The sequence below is a fragment of the Bombyx mori genome, chromosome 9, assembly GCF_030269925.1.
Source record: "Bombyx mori chromosome 9, ASM3026992v2".
Lineage (NCBI taxonomy): Eukaryota > Metazoa > Arthropoda > Insecta > Lepidoptera > Bombycidae > Bombyx > Bombyx mori.
The window spans coordinates 15,539,107-15,560,859 of record NC_085115.1 but is presented as its reverse complement, the minus strand read 5'-3'; the positions used below and the strand labels follow the sequence as shown (position 1 = coordinate 15,560,859).

The 21,753-nt window shown below is 38.1% G+C and overlaps 1 protein-coding gene and 1 long non-coding RNA gene across 7 annotated transcripts in view; one reads left to right on the top strand and one right to left on the bottom strand.

Moving 5' to 3' along the window:
- LOC134199408 (uncharacterized) overlaps positions 1–21,753 on the top strand; it is a 333,027-nt gene that overhangs the window by 92,457 nt on the left and 218,817 nt on the right. The gene's annotated exons all lie outside the window — the stretch shown is intronic.
- The window catches only part of LOC101738141 (V-type proton ATPase 116 kDa subunit a 1), a 37,567-nt gene continuing 18,075 nt past the window's right edge, over positions 2,262–21,753 (bottom strand). For 3 of the 6 annotated variants that reach the window (XM_038012791.2, XM_038012789.2, XM_038012790.2), the window contains 14 exons: positions 15,639–15,765; positions 14,574–14,750; positions 12,343–12,555; positions 11,973–12,123; positions 11,400–11,539; positions 10,278–10,514; positions 9,678–9,790; positions 8,498–8,646; positions 8,217–8,353; positions 6,752–6,838; positions 6,133–6,246; positions 5,836–5,962; positions 4,533–4,665; positions 2,262–3,508 (listed from right to left, as the gene is read on the bottom strand). In XM_038012791.2, the coding sequence (XP_037868719.1) occupies positions 3,409–3,508; positions 4,533–4,665; positions 5,836–5,962; positions 6,133–6,246; positions 6,752–6,838; positions 8,217–8,353; positions 8,498–8,646; positions 9,678–9,790; positions 10,278–10,514; positions 11,400–11,539; positions 11,973–12,123; positions 12,343–12,555; positions 14,574–14,750; positions 15,639–15,765 (2,005 nt within the window). In that variant the 3' untranslated portion in view covers positions 2,262–3,408. Of the gene's footprint in view, positions 3,509–3,559; positions 4,666–5,835; positions 5,963–6,132; positions 6,247–6,751; positions 6,839–8,216; positions 8,354–8,497; positions 8,647–9,677; positions 9,791–10,277; positions 10,515–11,399; positions 11,540–11,972; positions 12,124–12,342; positions 12,556–14,573; positions 14,751–15,638; positions 15,766–21,753 lie in introns of those variants that run through there. The other 3 variants (XM_062670225.1, XM_062670223.1, XM_062670224.1) reach the window with 1 other exon arrangement.

Genomic DNA, 21,753 nt, shown 5'->3' with positions numbered 1-21,753 from the left:
TTGGTTATACCCTTGGCATTGCTGACGTCCATGGTCCACAGTAACCACTCACCATCAGATGGGCCGTATGTTCATCTAACGACAAGGGCAATAAAAAAACAAGTTGTTGTCGATAGGTATATCTGTCAAACTAAACTTTCGAGTAATTATTTTTTGTGTATTATCTATGGTTTCGAGGCACATTTTAGATCGTATGGACTTTTTTTGGCGGGAACGCGAGGAGTGAAGTTGTGTGATTTGTTTTATTTTGTCTATTTAGTGTTTCTTCAGGTTTAAATGTGTAATAATGGTGGTTTATTAACTGTTTAATATCTGTGAAAGTGCACAAATGTGGGAAAATGAAACAAAGCTGCTGGACGTAACTTCTCGGGTTCCTCCAAAAAGTCCACTAAAAAAATCTCAGTAAATGACCACCATTTTACTGCGATTATATTTCATCCCATATCATCTCATTTCATTAAATTTCATCCCAGTTGATTAATGTCTCTAATTAATCATCTTCATTTCATTTCAATCCATATTATCATTTTTCATAAAATCAAGAATATAAAGTAAAATAAGACATGACTAAAGGTCTTAGTTACCAGGTCATAAAATCTCTTAAAAAAAATAATTTAGATCGTATGTAATAATTAGCGATGTGAACCGATTACAATTTCTGGCTCCGGTTTATTACCGGTTTTTTTCTCAAAAAACCGGTTTTTTTAGGTATTTTTAGGTTTTTTCCATAAAGGCTAAATAATCACTAAATAAAACAAATTTACGTACAAACGAAGAGTTTTCTTCATACAATTAATTGGGTGAGCATATTTTATATAGGCTTTTAATGATCATATATATTATCCAATAATAAAAAGCTTTTTATTTTTGATTTAATACTATTGTATTAAATAGTGCATACTAGTGTATTTTGATTTAATACTATTGTATTAAATCAAAATTTTGATGCAAGAGGCATAGTTGGTCCACTGCGTCATTCAGAAGCCTGCTCCTTCTGGATGTTAGCACGTGCCAGCAATTTCGGTCTGGTTTACTGTGGCGGCTTCAGTCTCAATATGCATTCGCACTATATTCACTGCGGCCGCCGTGGCGTTCGGAATATCCCGTTTTCGCGAAGGCAAAAAATATTGTGGTTTTTCTGGCTGTTCCGATGATAAAGCGTTGAAAATTCTTCAAGAAGATTCCCCAGTTCACGATGCACCATCTCTTGTGCAGACAACATGTGCTCTGGTTGGCGAAAGCCATTTCTGAGTGTTGGGTGCAGATATGTGGATATTTGGGTCACGGTCCTCATTTCGTACGCTAAAAGTCTACCAACCATATTGTGGTTATTGCACTGTAGTTTTTAAATGTAATGCACGGTAATTTGATTCTGAAACACGGTTTTTTTTATATTTGTAGCTTGTATATTTGATCTGGTAGCACTGGTGTGAACTGTGAATGTAAAGCGTAAAAAACCGGTATTCTTAAATAAAAACCGGTGTATATCGGTAAGTATAAAAACCGGTTTTTCTCCGGTTTTCTTCGAACCGGTTTACATCCCTAGTAATAATATCTTCGGAATCAGCTTTATTGAACGACTACTCCATCCTTTGAACCGATATAAGGGACTGCTTCGATAAGAACAAGCAGGATGGCGGTGCTTACCGATGCGTGGTTCCACGAGCCCTCACACCAGTACGCAAACAACAAAATGGTTTTTTTTTATTGCATATATGGTTTGACGAGCTCACAGCCCACCTGGTGTTAAGGGTTTACCGGAACCCTTAGACATCTACAACGTAAATGCCATCCCCACCTTGAGATATGAGTTCTAAGGTCTCAGTATAATTAGGTACATGCAGAGTTTGATTTTTATAGCACGATGTTATTCCTTCAGCATTTTTCCTTGCCTGCCTATACTGGTAGCCAACTTCACCGAACGTGTAGGCGAGCTCACGGGGCTCAGCCCTTCAGCATCAGTCTTTCAAGATTGTTACCATACTGAGACCTTAGAACTTATATCTCACAAGTGGGTGGCGCATTTACGTTGTAGATGTCTATGGGCTTCAGTAGCCACTTAACACCAGGTGGGCTGTAAGCTCGTCCACCCATCTAAGCATAAAATAAAAATCGGACACATGCTCAGTCGTATCCCTCAATACAAGTACACAGAGGAACGCCAACTTGTTTTAACTTTGTTCTAATTGACAAATATATGTCTACCCTTAAAAAGAACTTAACTTTTGTTAATTGCCATTTGAAAATAAAACTCCATTGAGTTTGCTACGAAAAAGAAATTTATTCACAATATTTATTTATTTATTACACGGCTGATACATCCAATACTTTAACACTGGAATGCGGAATACAAAGAGAGCTTTGCTTTTTGCAATACATTGCGGAGTGGGAATGCGGCGTTTAGATAAATACATTTATAAGAACATTTCTTCGAGATATTAAACGACAGTTTGATGTTTGATGACTACAGAATTATTCGGAAAAATAAAAATAATTTTGAGGTTCATCGCGTCATTTTATAAAGATGATTTTCAATTTTATAATTGTCGGTACTGTTTCTGAAACTATATTTAGCAACATTAAAAAAACTGACTACTTATGCGGAGAAATATTCACAAAAAAACTCTTTTTTTAATCCCAAAATACAACATGCTGTATACAAAGAACAATATACTTTTAAAACATCGCTTAATTAATGTAAGTACATTCTTATTTATCATTCTAGTTTTATATTGTTCGAGTTTAAATAAAAAAAGTGATTAAATACACAATAATAATAATAATTAAAAAAACTTAAATTTTCGTCTAAGGAAATGTAGAAAATAATGTAACATGTACCCTGAAAGCTAAAATGAATCAAAGTTCTCTCTTCAAAAATAACCATCTGTTTTTTGGATTATTTTCATGGGAGCTTTTATTTGAATCCAATATCGACATATAAAAGCGCTAGTTTATCCTTAACTAAAAAAAGTGATGTATACATTGGCATTACTCACACTAAATATCATAATGTTATTTCCATTTTTTTGAAACGAAAAGCTTTTTATTATGTGTCTGAAGCGCACATTAAAATTTACTACTGCAACACTGACAAGACGTTAACAGAATCAATGACATGTGTCAGAATATATAACAATTATTCGCGACACATTACCACGATCAACTCTAATAAACATTTTATATCTCATTAATGAATAGGCTATTATTAATTTGAAACATCAACATTCTACTCGCTAGGGTACATTTGATTACATTTATTTAATTTGACGAAAGACTAATTCCATGTGCAGGATTCGATTCAATCATCTTGAAGTTTCCTATTCTTCTTCCTTTACAAATTCGTTTCTTAAATCATCCTGTACTCTGTTATGTTGGAATTACAGAAGCAGCTGCACATGACAAAGGCTTTTATTCTTCTGCCTGACCCGCCGAGTCTAGAATGATCTCGAACGAGAAGGGCTGGAAGAGGTAGCCTTCTCCTCCGTAGAACTTGCTCTGGAACTCGACCCTGGGAAATCGAACATGAATTACTTTAAAAAAACATCCTCAACTACGTTGTGACAAACAATGTTTTGAAAAGATTTTCGTAACAAAGAAAAAAAAAAACACTTAAAATTAGTTCTGCATTTGCACCTGAGAGGTGTCATTTAGTTGGAGAAAATGACCTCATTTGTCCATTACCAATATAATAGAGAAGCTGAAAAGCACATCAACATGTAAGATATTCAAAAGCCATCGCTCTGTTTTCGTCCATCTTGAAAGCCTAATTTAATATAAAATGTGTTCACAAGTGCTCACGGGCTATATGTTGCCAATAACTTTTGTAGCAAAACAACTTAGGACTGCCTACTAGGCTTTAACAACGCAGTAAAGTTTACATTCTGATTTATGAATATGAATGAATATTTAAAAAAAACTAATATTTAAAAAAATTTATCTAATATTAAAAAAAAAAAAAAACATGCCCGCTGAGTTTGTTGCCAATTCTTCTCAGGACGGAGGCTAATTCTTGTGAATTGGCGGTAATTCTTTTGACGTTCAACAAGTATGTACTTTCATTTATGTTGAATAAAACTTTTTTGGTTTGATTTGATTTGATTAATCCATTTATGTATACTGCATATGGTAATCAACGATCATTCTAAATACATACATTGTATTGTGTTCCGGTAAGGTAATAATTTTGTTCCCGAATAGTTATTTGAATGAGGCCTTCGCTCCTGGCCTTTTCATTTTTCATTATTATTATTTTTTTTAATTATATTTATTGACTTGTTTTTCCGTTTATTGTAAATATTTTTACTTATTAAAAAAAAATAAAAAATTGAGAAAAAACAAAAAAAAGCCTGCTGTGTTTGTTTCGCCGGTTCTTCTCAGGACTGTGGCTTTTTTTGGAAGCGGTGGTAGAGTTAACATTGTTATTTATATTTTGACATTCAAGAAATGTGTTATGCTGACATCTAAGTTGAAATAAATGATTTTGAATTTGAATTTGAATGGATGAAATGTATTGGTTTGGTGTGTGCCCATACCAGTGCAGACGCAGCGTGTGCAGGAAGGCCGAGAGCCCCTCCATGAGCACGAGGATGGAGACGGAGATGGCCGCCCAGCCCGCGAACACCACGTACAGGAAGATCCCGCCCTGGTAGTCGTTGGACATCAGACCTGCACAACATATGGGGTTGACTTACAGACAGAGCAGACAATGGGCAGCTAGCTACATGAACAGAACTGAGGTGGACATTATTCAAATTATTCATGTCGATTATAAAACATGTATGTATATGTAGGTACCACCGCGCTGCCTATTTCTGCCGTGAAGCAGTAATGCGTTTCGGTTTGAAGGGTGGGGCAGCAGCTGTAACTAGTACTTGAGACTTTAGAACTTATATCTCATGGTGGGTGGCGCATTTACGTTGTGAATGTCTATGGGCTCCAGTAACCGCTTAACACCAGGTGGGCTGTGTGCTCGTCCACCCATCTAAGCAACAAATAAATATATATATACATAAAAATACACACAAGGCATCTGTTCAGTTGTTTTAATTTCTCTGTATGCACCTGTTTTGAATTGCAATCCAGATTGCTATATTAAATATTTAAACTTATAATTTATTTATTTATACTTTATGCACAAAACAAAACTTGTACATAGGCGGACTTAATGCCATGGGCATTCTCTTCCAGTCGACCATAAATATATATGGTTGTAATTTGTTTTGTGCATTAATAAAGGAAAAAAGAAAAAAACCTAAAGTTAAAAACTTTTTGAATATTCCCATTATTCTGGATCCAAAGCAGCTTATAAGGTTAAGGTTGTTATAACTTTAATCCGAAATGGTTGTTGTTTTTTATTTTTGTTTTCTGTATGAAGGATTTTTTTAAATTTTTACAGTACAACAGCTGCCCCACCCTTCAAACCGAAACGCAATACTGCTTTACGGCAGAAATAGGTGGTGGTACCTACCTGTGCGGACTCACAAGAGGTTCTACCACCAGTAAAATAAGACCTAAGAAAACTGTAAAATTGATGCGTTGCTCGTGGCGACTGGATTTGTAAGGGGGTTTGGTGTCATGGCGGACATTGCTTGTAGATGTAGGGGAATGATACCCTGCCCCGCTTAGCTTACTATGCAGTTATAGTAATGAGCAACATACGTTAGTCAATCAGTGATTAACGTGCAGCGATCCACCGCTCATACTGTAATCATACTCAGTGTTTTATTGACCGCTCCGATGAGGTTTATGGAGGACAACACGCAACAAACAACCAACGCACACGCCTCCTCCTCCGTCATCACCCCAGAAACCTCACATAGATATTTGATTGCGTACCCTTCCTGAGCAGCATGTTCCAGGCGACCTCAGCGAGCTGCGCGTGCGCGAGGGAGAGCGCCCACAGCCGCAGGTACGACGCCGTGTGCGACACGCTGCCCAACACGAACTCTATGGTGTGGATGGCCTGCGGACAGACATCGTCGTTACTTATCTATCTCACATTTACAATACACTAGGGTCAGAAGTGATGAAGAAACAAAAATACTGATTTGGCTTAAAGGACTTTGTTACCAAGCCAGTAAAATTCATTAAAAAAAACACTATAGTCAAAAAGAGCTTCTGCTATTCGTTTACCTGGTGAATGAAGACCTCGGTGATCTCTTCGTCGTGATGTCCCGAGGCCGGGACGGGAGCGCCGCCCGCCGTGCCGTTCTCGGCGTTACCTTCTACCGGCTGGTGACCTTGTCTCTGGAACGTGAATAATTGATACTTCAAAAACATTGGAACAATACGCTGTACTTATATTCGTGTGATAATGTATCATATAAGTGTCAATAATATTACAAATGTGAAAGTTAGTTTAGGTTTCTGTAAGTAAATCACGCAAAAATGATTCAGTCGATTTTTCGTACGAAGATAATTTATAATCTAAACGAACACATAGAACCCTTCATATTTGCATTTTGGTTTGAGGAGTGGGGCACCCGTTGTAACTATATACTGAGACCTTAGAACTCATATCTCAAGGGGTAGCGGCATTTACGTTGTAAATGTCTATGGACTCCGGTAACCACTTTACACCAGGTGGGCTGTGTGCTCGTCCACCCCCATCTAGGTAATAAAAATTTAGAAAAATATAGTAATCGATGCCATGCCGCGGGCGGCTCTAATAAAGTCAGCAGGACGTTCCCAGGCTCGTGGTGCTTTTATCCCGGACCAGTGCAACGTGGTTGACTATAATCGAGACACTCACGGCGCGCTGCTTCTGCTCGCGCATGATGAAGTACGGCTTCCCGAACAGCATGATGGGCACGCACAGCAGAGCCACGATCACGAACAGCTGGAACAACGCACAGACAATGTTATTAACTTTACAATATATTTGTGACATTTGTCGGACGGATCGATCTTCTGGGACCTCCGAGGTAACTATACTGAGACCTTCGAACTTATATCTCAAGGTGGGTGGCGCATTTACGTTGTAGATGTCTATGGGCTTCAGTAACCACTTAACACCAGGTGGGCTGTGAGCTCGTCCACCCATCTAAGCAAAAAATAAAATAAAATTAAAAAAAGTTCCGAACAACAACATTCGGTCCGTCGGTCTACCGAGCAATATCACCCGCTCCGTAGAAGACTTTTGCTTTCATCGTTATACCTACAGCATCGTATTTCTATAAACACGATTTATTATTAAAAACGTGGCAGAACAGATTTGGCTTTAGTAGTGGAAACATATTATGTAAGTAGTGGAAACACATCATATAGTGTCAGTCACAGTTTTCTTTTATACTAGAGGTCCCGCAGTAGTCGAAATTCGACTATAATTAATTGGAATTGTAAGTTTGTACACATACTATAATCAAAAATTTCGCCAAGGTTACACCATAAAAAATATTAATAAAGACAAACAATATTTAATCTATTCTCAATTTGACCACAGACGTCAAGAACAAAAGTTTGACAATAAATAAATAGTATGCATGCGTGTGTGCGTCAAGTACATGGTATGTAGTCTGTGTAATGTTTTCTTTATTGATTTAATGTATCTTTTACGCATTATTTAAAAAAATATTAGCATTGTGCACTTCTTCTCTATATTCTCTATATAGTGTGGAAAATTTCATACACCTCCGTCCGCGCAATTTTCGTAAAAAGGGATACAAAGTTTTTGCTTCACGTATTAATATATAGATAAAGAGCTCCTGGACCCACCCCGTGACAGTACCACGAGATACTACTCCGCGAGTGCTAAGGAATTGTTTGACTGTGTGTACGTACATATGTACGTACGTACGTACGTACGTACACACACACGCACGCACGCACGCACGCACGCACGCACGCACGCACGCACGCACGCACGCACGCACGCACGCACGCACGCACGCACGCACGCACGCACGCACGCACTGCTATTCAACGGGTCCTCATATCAACTTTTGAATTCTCGGAGGTTCCGCAGCAGCAGACACTAGGCGACGCCCTGGTCGACGAGGCGGTGAGACCTCGTCATTACTATTGCAGCACAACTGCGTTTGTACACATTTCCCCTGATTCGTTTAATCCAGTTTAAATGAAGACTTGTCTTAGAACTCGGGGGTCAGCGAAGAGGTGACAGAACCAGACGGGAACAAGGTTCTTTGTAAGTTCACAGTGGGCACGAGCACAGTAGCGCGTGGCTAGCGTCCGAAGCAGCTTGTAAAGAGGAGGCTCACCTTCTGTATGAACATCTGTCCGGAGAACATGAAGTCGTCGCACTGCGGCCGCGTGTTCTTGTCGTGCTTGAACAGCATCATGTTGATGAACGTGATGAGGATGGACGGGGCGCAGAACGCGCTCGTCTTCACTATCTCTGCAACGGACACGCACGTTTAGTTCAAGTGTCGCTCCCCTCGGGCGAGCGGGGCGTGGGAGCGGGGCGGGGGAGCGGGGCGGGGGAGCGGGGCGGGGGAGCGGGGCGGGGGAGCGGGGCGGGGGAGTGGGGGATGGTACTGACCGGGGTCCTGGCTGCCGAAGTGTCCGGGCGTGGCGCCGTACGTGGTCCACTTGATGAACATGAGCAGCACCATGTAGAAGAACAGCAGGCTCAGGAACAGTATCTGGGGGATGAACTCCACGTAGATGCTGATGCGACGCTTGAAGTACCTGCATCAAATTAAATTTTATTTCATTTCAAAAGACAAACGCCGGCCGCGCGCTGCATTCCTGTCAATAGATACTTTTTTAAATACAATAAAATATCTATACTAATATTATAAAGAGGAAAGATTTGTTTGTTTATTTGTATTGAATAGGCTCCGAAACTACTGAACCGATTTGAAAAAATATTGCACTGTTTGAAAGCAACACTATTCCCGAGTGACATAGGCTATAATCGTTTTTGAAAAAAAATTAGGGATCCTTACTAAAGCTCCAATAATGTAACCCGAGGTGTAAAATTTTACCTAAAATATTCATTATAGCGCGTGCCCTGCGAAAACCATTGATGATAGAATAAAATAATGTACTACGACTTTGTAGAACACATTATTATGTACAAAAAGTGTCGCGACAGCATATATCTAACTATTATAGTTGTGCCGCAATAAGTGTTCTTTTATTTAAAAAAAATCAAATAATTAAAACAATACATCATACAATATTGCCAGTTTTTTATTACTTTGATCAGCATTTGCAATGTCAAGTTCAAACTTTATAGTTTCAGTAAGCTGACGACAGACCTAACATAATTCATTGAATAAATGAATGATAGCCCGGCCAAATGTAAAAGTCATCAGACAACTCAACTTTGATGTTTTGTTTTTCCACAAATAAACTTTAATATGATCAATGAAAAGCAGTCTCAGAGGAAAGTCTAATTTCACCGGTGTTATCTTGTGTATAAGGTAAATATACAAGGCATCGAAGTTCAGCGAAATGGCTGTACCGCTAGCATTGACAATGTCCAAACGTGTCCATCCATGGTATGATAACCACTTTACAATCAGGGGAACGTATGGCATTTATATATTGACTTTGGGGTAAACAATTAATAGAATTCACCACTTGTGTAGTTATTCACATATGCAATAAAATCATCTGAATATTTATTTATATACAAAGGTGTGCATATATTATATGTGTATGTACTGTATGTGCATATTATGTAATATTTTGTTCGAACATTCGTAACTCACAAATGATTCCAAAGCGAGAGACAGACACCGAACAACATGTGGAAGACACCTATTATGATAGAAATCTTCATCTTGTAACCGTTCATGAAGATAATCTTGTTGGCTTCTGCGAGCTGGAAAAAATATAATATGATTTTTTACCAATAATATTATAAACTACACAGCCCGAAGTAATATCCGACGGCCAGTGAAGGTCCTGAAGGAGCGCGAGTACAAAAGTGCTCTTAGTTTCTCCGAGGCTATGTCGTTTAAAGTATGCGAATTTATATGAATCTAATGAAATAGAACCGACATTTGTTTTTCTTTTTTTATTCCGCTTATAGGTAGACGAGCATACGGCCCACCTGATGGTGAGTGGTTACCGTCGCCCATGGACTTCAGCAATGCCACGGGCAGAGCCAAGCCGCTGCCAACCGTTAAATACTCTCCACAAACCCCGTCTGAAGAAGGACATGTAGCGCTCGGGAAACACCTCAAACCAGCTTTATTCAAATATATCTTTCAAAAAACTTGGCTGTATGAACTACGATCCCTTTGCTTTTCTAATAAACAAAAAAAAACGAGTTCCGGATGCTCGGTCAATATCTGTATGACGCTCACCTGCCAGACCGGGTCGATGCCGAACGGGTAAGGGTACTGCAGGTAGTCTTTGGAGTCGGGGTTCAGCTGCAGCAGCTGGTTGCTCTGCAGCGTGGAGCCGTCGTAGTTGTTCCTCCACGACGAGCCGAATATGTTCAAGCTCTTCGAGAATATGTCGTTGTATATGAGGCCCGTGTACATCGAGAACAGGCCCATGAGCAGGATGATGTAGCGACCGCCGAAGAATATATTCCAGATCTGCGGAGAAACGTACAGAGGTGAGCTGCTTGTTCGAAGCTGCCGCGGCCTGGGAGATAAGGTGCCCGGTGTACATGCGGACGGTGCGAGCGTGCCAGAGTTCAAATCCCAGCAGGTACTTTTTTTTTTAAGATCGTAATATCTTTGATTTTTATTTTTATGGAATTGAATTTTAATCTCATGTCTTAAGTTAGACGACATGACACTCACATTTTTGCGGTAGCCACTTTATACTTGGTGGACTGTTAGCTAATATGCCTATATACTACATACTGTTTAATGTTGATTATTGATTAAAAAGACAGCTTTGGTTGTCTGTGTGTGTGTACCTACGTAACACATTTACAAAAATAATTTTGTGAAACTTCTTTGCGTTGGCTGATTGCAGTCAAGTTGCCGATAAGATCGTAACTTTGCTACTGCTTTGGGTGACTCAAAATATTTTTTGTCGTTCGGAAAAGGTAATGCGTACATACAACCAACAATACCGCATGTAATAACTGCATAGCTAAATTTTATTTAGAGTTCAAATTCGCGTTTTTTTTTTCTTCTAATTATTTTCTCGCGAAAACTTTTTTTTTATTGCTTAGATGGGTGTACGATCTCACAGCCCACCCGGTGTTAAGTGGTTACTGGAGCCCATAGACATCCGCAACGTAAATGCGCCACCCACCTTGAGATATGAGTTTTAAGATCTCAGTATAGTTAAACGGCTACCCCGCCCTTCAAACCGAAACGCATTACTGCTTCACGACAGAAATAGGCGTGGTGGTGCTACCCACCCGCGCGGACTCCCAAGCGGTCCTGCCACCAGTAAACTGAAGACAGTGTATCTGTGATTGTGTATTAATGTTTATGGTGGATGGTGGATGGCGGGATACAGACCTCGCTGTCGATTTTCTTGGCCTGCAGCGGCTTCTCCTTGTAGCACATCCAGAACCCGAAGGCGGCCATGATGGCGCCGTGGCCGAGGTCGCCGAACATCACCGCGAACAAGAACGGGAACGTTATGACCGTGTAGGGTGCTGCAAGATGAAACACATTGTTGACAGAGACCTTTTTTTTAAGGGATTTTATGACCTGGTAACTAAGACCTTTAGGTCAAGTCTTATTTTAAATTTTAATGATACGAAACTTATATGAAAATGATATTATGAAATGAAATGAAGTGTAATCTCAGTAAAATGGTGATCAGAGACTTTTTCAGTGGACTTTTTGGAAGATACCGAGAAGTTACGTTTAGCGGCTTTGTTTCATTTTCTCACATTTGTGCACTTTCACAGATACTAAACAGTTAATAAACCACCTTTATTACACATTTAAACCTAAAGAAACACTGAACAGACAAAATAAAACAAATCACACAACTTAACTCCTCGCGTTCCCGCCAAAAAGTTATTGACAGAGGGCTAGCGTGCCGGGGAGGGGGGTTGGGGGGAGAGGCCGCGGCGAACTCACCCGGGTTGACCTCGCGGTACGTGGCCACGCCGTACGCGTAGATGAGGTGCTGGAAGGCCGAAGTGAACTTATTGGTCCTGTTATACGTCGGCGGGTCTTCTATAGTCTCCATCCGGTTGAGGATCGGGGGAACCGAGCTGCCACTGCGTTCCTGTTACAAATAGATTTTTTTATTGCTTTGATGGGTGGACTAGCTCACAGCCCACCTGCTGTTACTGAATACGGGTAGGCAGGGCGGCGTTACCTACCCGTGCGGACTCAAAAGATCCTACCACCAGTATAACCACCAATGTATATCCATACTACCACCATATATCCGAAATACATAAACCCCTAATGACATCAGGTCTGATCGACAGCACAAACTCACCGTTCCTCTCCTCAGAGCCAGTTGGATAGTCTCCATGTCGAGCGCGGGCACCCAGCACTCGGCGATGAGGCACTTCTGGGTCACGTCCAGATTGAACAGATTCAACGTGTGGTAGATGGCCTTGATCTTGCGCACTTTCACGAACCAGTTCTTAATGTTCTTGGCGGCGGCGACCAGCACGCGGTGACGATGGTCCTGGGTCTGACCTAAGACCTGGGAGTTCAGATTCGAAGTGGTTAGTGACGTGTAACGAAAAGAAAAGTAATAATTATACAAAACCTAAAGTAGTGTATACATAAATTATTCTTTAAAGCATATGGGGATTAAGGCCACGTCCCATTTGGTGTCAATTGGTTATCGAACCCCATCAATGTCATTAATACCGAATTCCGACAACCAACTAGAGCAGAGCTGTCCAAACTACACACATTTGCGGGTTAATTAAATTAACTACAAAAGATGAAGCGCCTCAAAAAAAAAGCAGTTATCAAGCAAAAAAAAAATACGTTCCGGGAATTCCCCAAATAATAGTAAAAGATAGCTTCAATTTTAAATGGGAATGGAATGTTGCCGGAATAAAGATAAATTATACCAAATATGGATTATTTTGACAAATCATTCTATTATCCGTTAGTGAAACGTAACAGGCGAATTAATATTTTTGTTTACATATTCAATATCAAGAACAGAAGTCTAGTTATATTAATATTAAATTAATTAAAATTCTATTCTATCTAGAATTTTATTGCAGACAGTACATACTATAGGAACATACACACTACGCTGACCTTGAATTCTGGAGTTCAGAAGGTGGTTATTTGAAATAATTATGGCGGTGACATTATTACTACACACATTAACATAATTATATATAAACGTCGAAAATTTACATCGCGCAAATGGTATAAAAAGTATGTGTATTTTGATGAGCAGTGGCAATTTACTGCGTTCCGGTTCGAAGGGTGAGGCCGGCCATTAAGTTCGTGAGGTACAGTTGATACCGCGACCTCATGTCTCAAGCCCAGTGACCAACAAATAACACGAGGCACATCAAGAGCTTATCCGCATCTCTGAACGAAATACTTGCTTTTAGTTTTTTTAAATTTCAACTTCAGTTACATTGATTTATGGCAAAAATCGTACTGGGTTTTAGGAGACCGCTTCCGAAAACGAAGATAGACTAGTATTAATGACACCTTTGATGATGGGAAGGAAAAAGATCGATCATGATTTAAAAAAAAATCGTATGTTTATAACGTTTTATTAGCATTATTTACGCTCCATCAGGTTAGCACAACTACATTTTTTTTTTGTTTTTTTTTTTTTTTTTATTGCTTAGATGGGTGGACGAGCTCACAGCCCACCTGGTGTAAAGTGGTTACTGGAGCCCATAGACATCTACAACGTAAATGCGCCACCCACCTTGAGATATAAGTTCTAAGGTCTCAGTATAGTTACAACGGCTACCCCACCCTTCAGACCGAAACGCATTACTGCTTCACGGCAGAAATAGGCAAGGCGGTGGTACCTACCCGTGCAGACTCACAATAGGTCCTACCACCAGTGAAATAAAACAAAGCGGTCTTCTAATACCCAGTATACAATAAAACCATGAAAAATGGATCAAGGGTTATTTCTAAGACACAATAACCGTATCAAATCATCGATTTCGATTGGCATTCTCCATTTTTATTTATCGCTGAGAGCAGCATTCGTCCAACACTAATCAAAAACAATGAGCAATGCTAATGAGAATTACGATTAGAATACCTACAATCGTACATAACTGCGGCCCCTGAAACTGCGATACTTTTCAGACAATTTTTTTTTTTTTTTGTATTGAAACTATCGACATCTTGTAGCGGATGCCCCTAAACTTATATGTTGTTAAAGTTAAGGCATTTAATTATTGTGTAACTAAACATAAAAAAATTATATATATGTGTTATAGACAATTTGATAAAATTTTATCAATTAGTGTTTTAAAATTTTACAAAGTCCTTCATTAACAAAAAATTAGGATATGTAATTTGTCACTGCCATCAACGCGAACAATGAGAAACTAATCGAAGCGAAGCCATCTAGTGGCCGACGCCCGTAAACATTTTTGTTGAGTGCTTGAGTTGCTTATCTATAGCTAATTTATGTGTATTATCTATGGTACATAAAGTCGCGCCGTTCGGAAAACAAAGAGGCACAAACCCAAAATCGTATGGACTGATAGCACTTACGGTGTTCAGATCCTCGATCCTGGTCATGACGCCCATGGCCATCTCCCGGCGGTCGGCCGGCGACTCCGGGCACGGATACAGCGTCGCCCTGAAACCTTCGCATATTTTCTTGACGCGCGTCTTCAGCTGGTCGCCTTGGAAGAATATGATGAACACCGATTTGTAAACCTGATCCGACTGAAAAACCAAATTAAGACGTCAGCTACACTTACTTCATTTTATTCAGTTTCAACGAAATTCTGAAATAGAATAACACGTTGGTATCCTATAGAGAAATGCTAAGGACAGAGTAACGCAACAGAGTACTTAGAGATCATTCATTGATTTTTATTATTGCCCATCTGATGGTGGGTGGTTACCGTCGCCCATGGACTTCAGCAATGCCAGGGACATAGCCAAGCCGCTGCCTACCATTAATACTATCCACAAGTAACTATACTTGAGACCTTACAACTTATATCTCAAGGTGGGTGGCGCATTTACGTTGTAGATATCTATGGGCTCCAGTAACCACTTAACACCAGGTGGGCTGTGAGCTCGTCCACCTAAATAAGCAATAAAAAAAACGGCTGCCCCACCCTTCAAACCGAAACGCATTACTGCTTCACGGCAGAAATAGGCAGGGTGGTGGTACCCACCCGCGCGAACTCACAAGAGGTCCTACCACCAGTAATTACGCAAATTATAATTTTGCGGGTTGCAATAGTTGATAGATAGTTGTAATGTTGAACAAAATTTTACGGGAACACTCTTTGACCAGCTGAGAAGTGCGCGTTTGGGATGGTATGGACATGTGATGAGACGAAATGAAAATGAGGTTGGTAAGAAAATGTTAACTATAAATGTGGAAGGATATAGAGGAAGAGGTAGACCTAAGAAGAAATCGATGGATTGCGTGAAAGATGACACGGTTAAGAGGGTAGTGAGCGAAGAAATGGTATATGATAGAAGAGTATGGAAGGAGAAAACATGTTGCGCCGACCCCAGGTAACTGGGAGAAGGGCAGGATAATGACGATGATGATGACTCTTTGACCAATCGACTGAGGAGTCTTAAAGCTCTTACTGATGATGGATCTTCCAGGGGCGTGTCGATCTCAGCCTGCCTCAGGAACACGTTTCCCCTGCAGGCCCGCCACAACATGCGCTCGAACGCCGGTATTCTCTCCCTCAGAATCACGCCCGCGACGAAACTGAACACACGGGTATTACATTAGCAAAATCATATATCTTTTTAATTCTATCAATAGACAGACACTGTTTAATTTGAGAGAAATTTTGTCAACTAACAAAAAAACAAATATATTCTTCATAAATGACAAAATTTCTCATTCAAACAAATACCAATTATAATTCACGTGCAAAATACTAAATTATTAAACTTGATTGATGGCAAAAAAACATCCAAATATTCGAAGCAAAAAAAAATCCGATAATCATCTATGTATTATTATAAAACTTACTATCCTTACACCATTATTTATAAGTATTTTTTAAACAGTTTTTTTGATTATTTTTAAAAAAACCCGTTAAAGGTCAAAAAGTATTTTCTTGTCGTATATTTTTTTATTTTATTTATTTATTTATTTCAAACGCTCTTCCAAAAAAAAACTAATATGATAATATAAAATTATTAGTTTTTATTTGTTGAATAAATTGTGTTTGAGGACGTTATTAATTTTAGTTTATAGTTATATATTAACTTACCTTGTTCTAATATTATTGATGTTTTTTTTTTCATTTATACAACTTTATGGAATCGTATAACATGTTACAATTTCATAAAGAGTAGTCAGAATTGACCCTTATTAACATAGTATTAAAGACATTGATGTATTAAAACGTTATTTAATTTCAACTCGTAGTGCATTGTTCATTTAGTGCATATTTTAATCAGCGTTGTTTAGTCATAGGTCACAAAGGTTGACAAATGATTTTCCTCTCTAGGAGTATGAATATAAGGGACGAAATTACAACCGTTGGCAGCATTTATCGTTTAATTACACCCATCAATCCTTTATGAATATCCTAATAATACAATCGAATCATATAAAATCATATTAAAGGGTGAAAGGTTATTTGTTTTAAGCGAAAAGTGTCGCAAATTAACATTTTAATTTTAAGGTTAAGCATTTAATTTAATTTTGATGTTAGCCATTTAACATAAGCATTTAATGTGAAGAAATTGGAAAAAATATCTTAACAAAAAAAACTTCTTCGGCTATTCGAATGTAGTAAACTTAATTGAAGTTCAATTAAAAACCATCGAACTGTTAATGCTAATACTAAATAAAACGCACCTTTGATTACAAAGATAAATATCTTTGCTTTTCTCCCGATATTATATCTTCGGATTTCGCCAGTCGTAATTAAAACTAGTTTTACGGATGAATATCGGATTTTTTTTTTTTTATTACTGTTCTTATTTCCGACTTTTAGAGTACCTTGGTACTAGAAAAACAAGAAAATAAATAAATTGAAACCGTAAAATTAGTTTTAATTGCGTACAAAATCAATAATTGCAGATTTTTAATTACACATACGAGATTAAAGGCCTTCGTCTCCGGCAGTCGAGTAGTTAAACTAAGTTTTTTTTCAGCCGTTTTATTTTTTTATTATGTCGTATTTTAATCAAACCTTTTAAGTAAATAAATTAATAATTCAAATAAATGAGCTTTGAGAAATGGGGTGCATAGATGGATCAGTAGCTATAAATATTTTGTGAACAGATATGAATAGAAGGGTTATTTTGATAATATCCTGAAAAGCACCCCACGCTTTTTTACCATAAAATCATTTTTTCTTACACCATTTTTAATTCAAATTTATTAAAATTTATTTTTTAGTTGGATTTTCTATAAAAGCGTATTTTGTTAGTTTTTTTAAACTATTATTTATTGTTGTTATAATTGGATCGATTGACAACAAAGAGATAATATGTATAATGAAACACGTTTACGTATTAAATAATTCATATTTTAGCGGTCACGGTCGTCACCGCGATACAGTTACCATTGTAAAATAAGATTACAAATTCTCAATTATATCCACGTAATTGTGTGCTGTGTTCTTACTAAAGAGTGCGTGTCTTGTTTATAGTAGGTAATATAGTTTTTTTCCCCTAATATTTGAGTCGTCTATTATCAAAGGTGGCAATCTGTGCATTAGGACAAAAAAATGTTAATGATATGTCAATACAGATAGATTTGAATATAATCGTCTCCTTCAAAGAATACGGTTCAAAAACTGCATTAAATAAAGGTTAATACTTAACCTGTTATTTATCTAAGATGTCGTTCAGAAGAGTTTTGTGACTGCCAATGGAATACAAAGTCAATAATTCGTTTTTCTGATTTAGCAATAATTGTCCAAAAGTCACATTGCCGGCTTTGATAATAGTCGACTCATTTATAAGCGTTCTCAATGGATTCTCAATTCGTATTACGTGTAGGTTTTTATTGTAATGTGTGCTATAAGATGTTAATATGAAATCCGAAATTTTCCCATACGCTAGTCCCCCACACACACATACACACACTACATTAAATGCAATAAAGAAATACATTATGGTTGTGTGCAATAGTGTCCTACAAATCAAAGCGATAAGATAGGGACGCGTTACGTAAGCTGTCGTCACATTACGATTCTAGACGAACATTCGTAATGAGAAGAAACTGTGATAACGGATAAAAGAGATTTGGTGAAGTTGATTGTTCACGGGTACCGTGGGAACGAAATACTGAACCAGGTTACTTGTGATAAAAGAAAATTCTAAGTGAGATTAAGTCACAGCTGATATCTGAAATGTAAGAGATGAAGCACAGTTTGGTTTTGCGTTTTGTGTGAGCGTTCGTAATTCTAATGCATTGGAAAGTTCCTAGAGTTCCATTGCAATCTATACCTACAAATAAATAAAATTAGAGTGTCTGTTTGTCATAATAAAATAACCATTTTTTACTAAATGCGCAAGTATTGTATACCACAGTACATAATAATATACCAAAATATTTTATTTTTTATTTTTTTCTGTCTATCTGTTTGTTTGTTCCGGCTAATCTCTGTAACGGCTGGACCGATTTCGACGAGACTTTCACTGATAGGTAGCTGATGATTTAAGGAGTAACTTAGGCTACTTTTTTAGTAGCTTCGCCCTGCGGCGTCATCCGCGGTACGACAATAACCGCTAGTAACATCGCGGAACTCAGCTAGTTCAATATATTGTTGCAAAGGGAGTGGCAGCATTGTATATATATCCATCGGCTTTTTCGGTCATCACGGGACATAGATATTCGGTCAGTGAAGGGCATAGGCTCAGTAGTGACATCATTACGTGAATGTCACTACCAAGCTGATGGATCGAAGAGTCAATCGTTCTGTATAACCGCTGTCATTTCCTTTGAACCTGCCGCTAGATTACTTCGTAACGAAACCGGTCGGCATGGCCTGATACCTATCCGTATAGAATCATAACACGCCCTCTTTTTCTTCTTGCCTTTATCCCACAATATGTATAGGATTGCGCAGATGTACTATTTGCCATGCAAGTGCAGCATACGTCATCTCTGCACTCAGCCCCTTCTCTCGCATATCCTCTTTCACACAATCCATCCGTTTTTTTTTTTTGCCCTTGTAACCCCTGTATTGCCCTTTCAGCAATACCAGGGGCAGAGCCAAGCCGCTGCCTACCGTAGGGTTTTTGAGACGCTCCCTTGTTGTATAACACAAAATCACAATACGCCCTACCACCAGTAAACGTCAGTTGCCGATCGAAATATGGTGCTATAAAACTGCGAAACATTGCAGCCTATTTAACTAGAACCTTGTCTCGCAACTCTCAACTCATGCTTAGCAAATTCTCTATCTTAAATCGAAGCGCTTAGAGTCGGTATTTCTTAAGCCTGATTAAAACAATATTTCCATTAAGTTTACGTCTTTAGCTCGTCAGTTTGAGTGACCGGTGATCAGTAAATTAATACAATGGCTTCATTGTGGCTTCGTTGATGGCACATCAAATCTAAATTTATATATACGGTGTGAAGCCACAAGTTCGGAATGGATCGTAAATTACAAAATCGCAATCCTGACTGAAAACCATTATCTAGAGGCTATTGTTGCTTTGTTAGATAGAATTCAAACTAAAAACGAACATTCAAAAACCAAACAAGACCAACGGTAACTATATAGTTTCAAGACCAGCGTTTGCGACTTTAATAGTTACTCCATTAAAAATACATCACACAATTACTTTGAGACAAAAATGCCGAAGTACCTACGAAACGGGTCACAAGTCTGTGAGAATATTTATACAAGCCTGGCCATGAAGACCGTTAAGACAATAAAAATGAGTAACAATAACAATAACTGCTAAGACGGCACGAAAATTAAGAACGGTTAGCTTGTAGATAACTCAATTGTTGAGTTAAGCTCGCCATTTTATAACTTTTCCCAATTATTGTATTGTATTAACTGTGTGTACAATAAAGAATAAAGAAAATTGATTGTGAAACAATACTAAAACAACGGCCCAGTTATTAATTACGATATCGATTCTTGTGGAGCGGGTAAAGCTATTTAACGGCATCATGTTTATTGTCAAAAATGATCCTTATAGCAAAACTCTGAACAGTAATAGAACTTGATCTACACAAATGTGGCGAAAAGGGAAAGATTATGTCATTTCTTTGGCATAATTACGTCTACTCCCGATCTCCATCCGTATGATTATGCTTTGTTGTCTCTTTTAGAGTTTAGCGTGTCCTAGATACCACGATATTTTGGAATCCTTAAATTCTTCTATAAGATCGTCAGTCAATGAAATTAAATATTGTATCTGAAAACCTTTCTGAAAGGACTTCATTAGGGTAATTCTGTTATATTAATTTATTCACTAATATGACACACATACTGAATGTTTTCCGGGTAAGAATATTTATGCCAAGACCATGTCAACATTATTCATTCAACTAAACATTAAGAAATAGACTGCCTGAATTAGTAACCTTTGAATTAAGTGGTTAAATCAAAGATCCAATGATTAACCTCGGATGTCATTCAAAAGATTCCGGTTTGTTCCGGTTTTAATGGCACTAACAACCTGTATCAATGTCATATTGGGGTCATTGAACTAGTGTCCCAATGACAGTGACATTTCGTAAGTCATCGGCAACCTCAAGGAAGTGTTACGGCTGTTTAAAAAAACGCAAAAAAATAAATATATATACGTCCTCAAGTTTGCAGATGTCACAATCAGAAACGCCTGTATTTGCATATTATCACGTGAGATGACTAATACGTACATTTATTAGCTTCAACATACATATTTTATTGCAAAATATACTCTTATGCTACGAATAAATGACTTATTATTTATTCATAGCTCTTGTGACATTTTAAAATTCCAATTTCCTTATTATTAAAGCAGTTTAGTTTTCTTTTTTTTTCTGACCAATCCGCAACACATCGTCGTGATGTTTGTGAAATAATTTCTTCGAATTTTTATTTAGTTGTTTTATTCCTTAATTTTGCAAAACGCCGTAGATATAACGTATGATATCTACTGAATAAATTTTCGAGAAACAATCGAATAATTGAATGACATAAAAAGGAAAATTCCCCGAAAGTGAAAGAGAGCGATATTGTTTGTATTACTAATAATATATTTCTTGTCTTTAGTACTTTGTAAATTCACACCGTGCTCTATCGCTCAGCAACATCTAAAGAAACAGCCGACTGATTAAGTGGGTAATGGATTATTGTCAAACCGTATCTGTAGATTTTTTGATAAGTATTCATACCGACGGTATCATTCATACTAAAGTCAATGCGAATAATCGGATTGATCGAACTTAATTCTTATTAGGAAAATTACGGATTCTAGCAGACCATGAGCGAGATACATATATGCACACTGCACTAGCATTGATATTAAGACTGCTATTGTATCGATTGCTTCGATGCTGCGTTGAAAACAATTACTTTGACACAATCAACACAACAATCACCTACACACACACACAACAATCAAAACAACAAATTGAGCACAATCATTGCGCAATCAATTGATTTCGCAGCGAGCTTTTGTTTTGCATTTCAATTCCTCGTATACTTTTGTGCATAACAATTGCGGTCCAAATTTGTCAGCCAATCTTTCACATGAACCCACTCGTTTTCTCCCAAGAGCT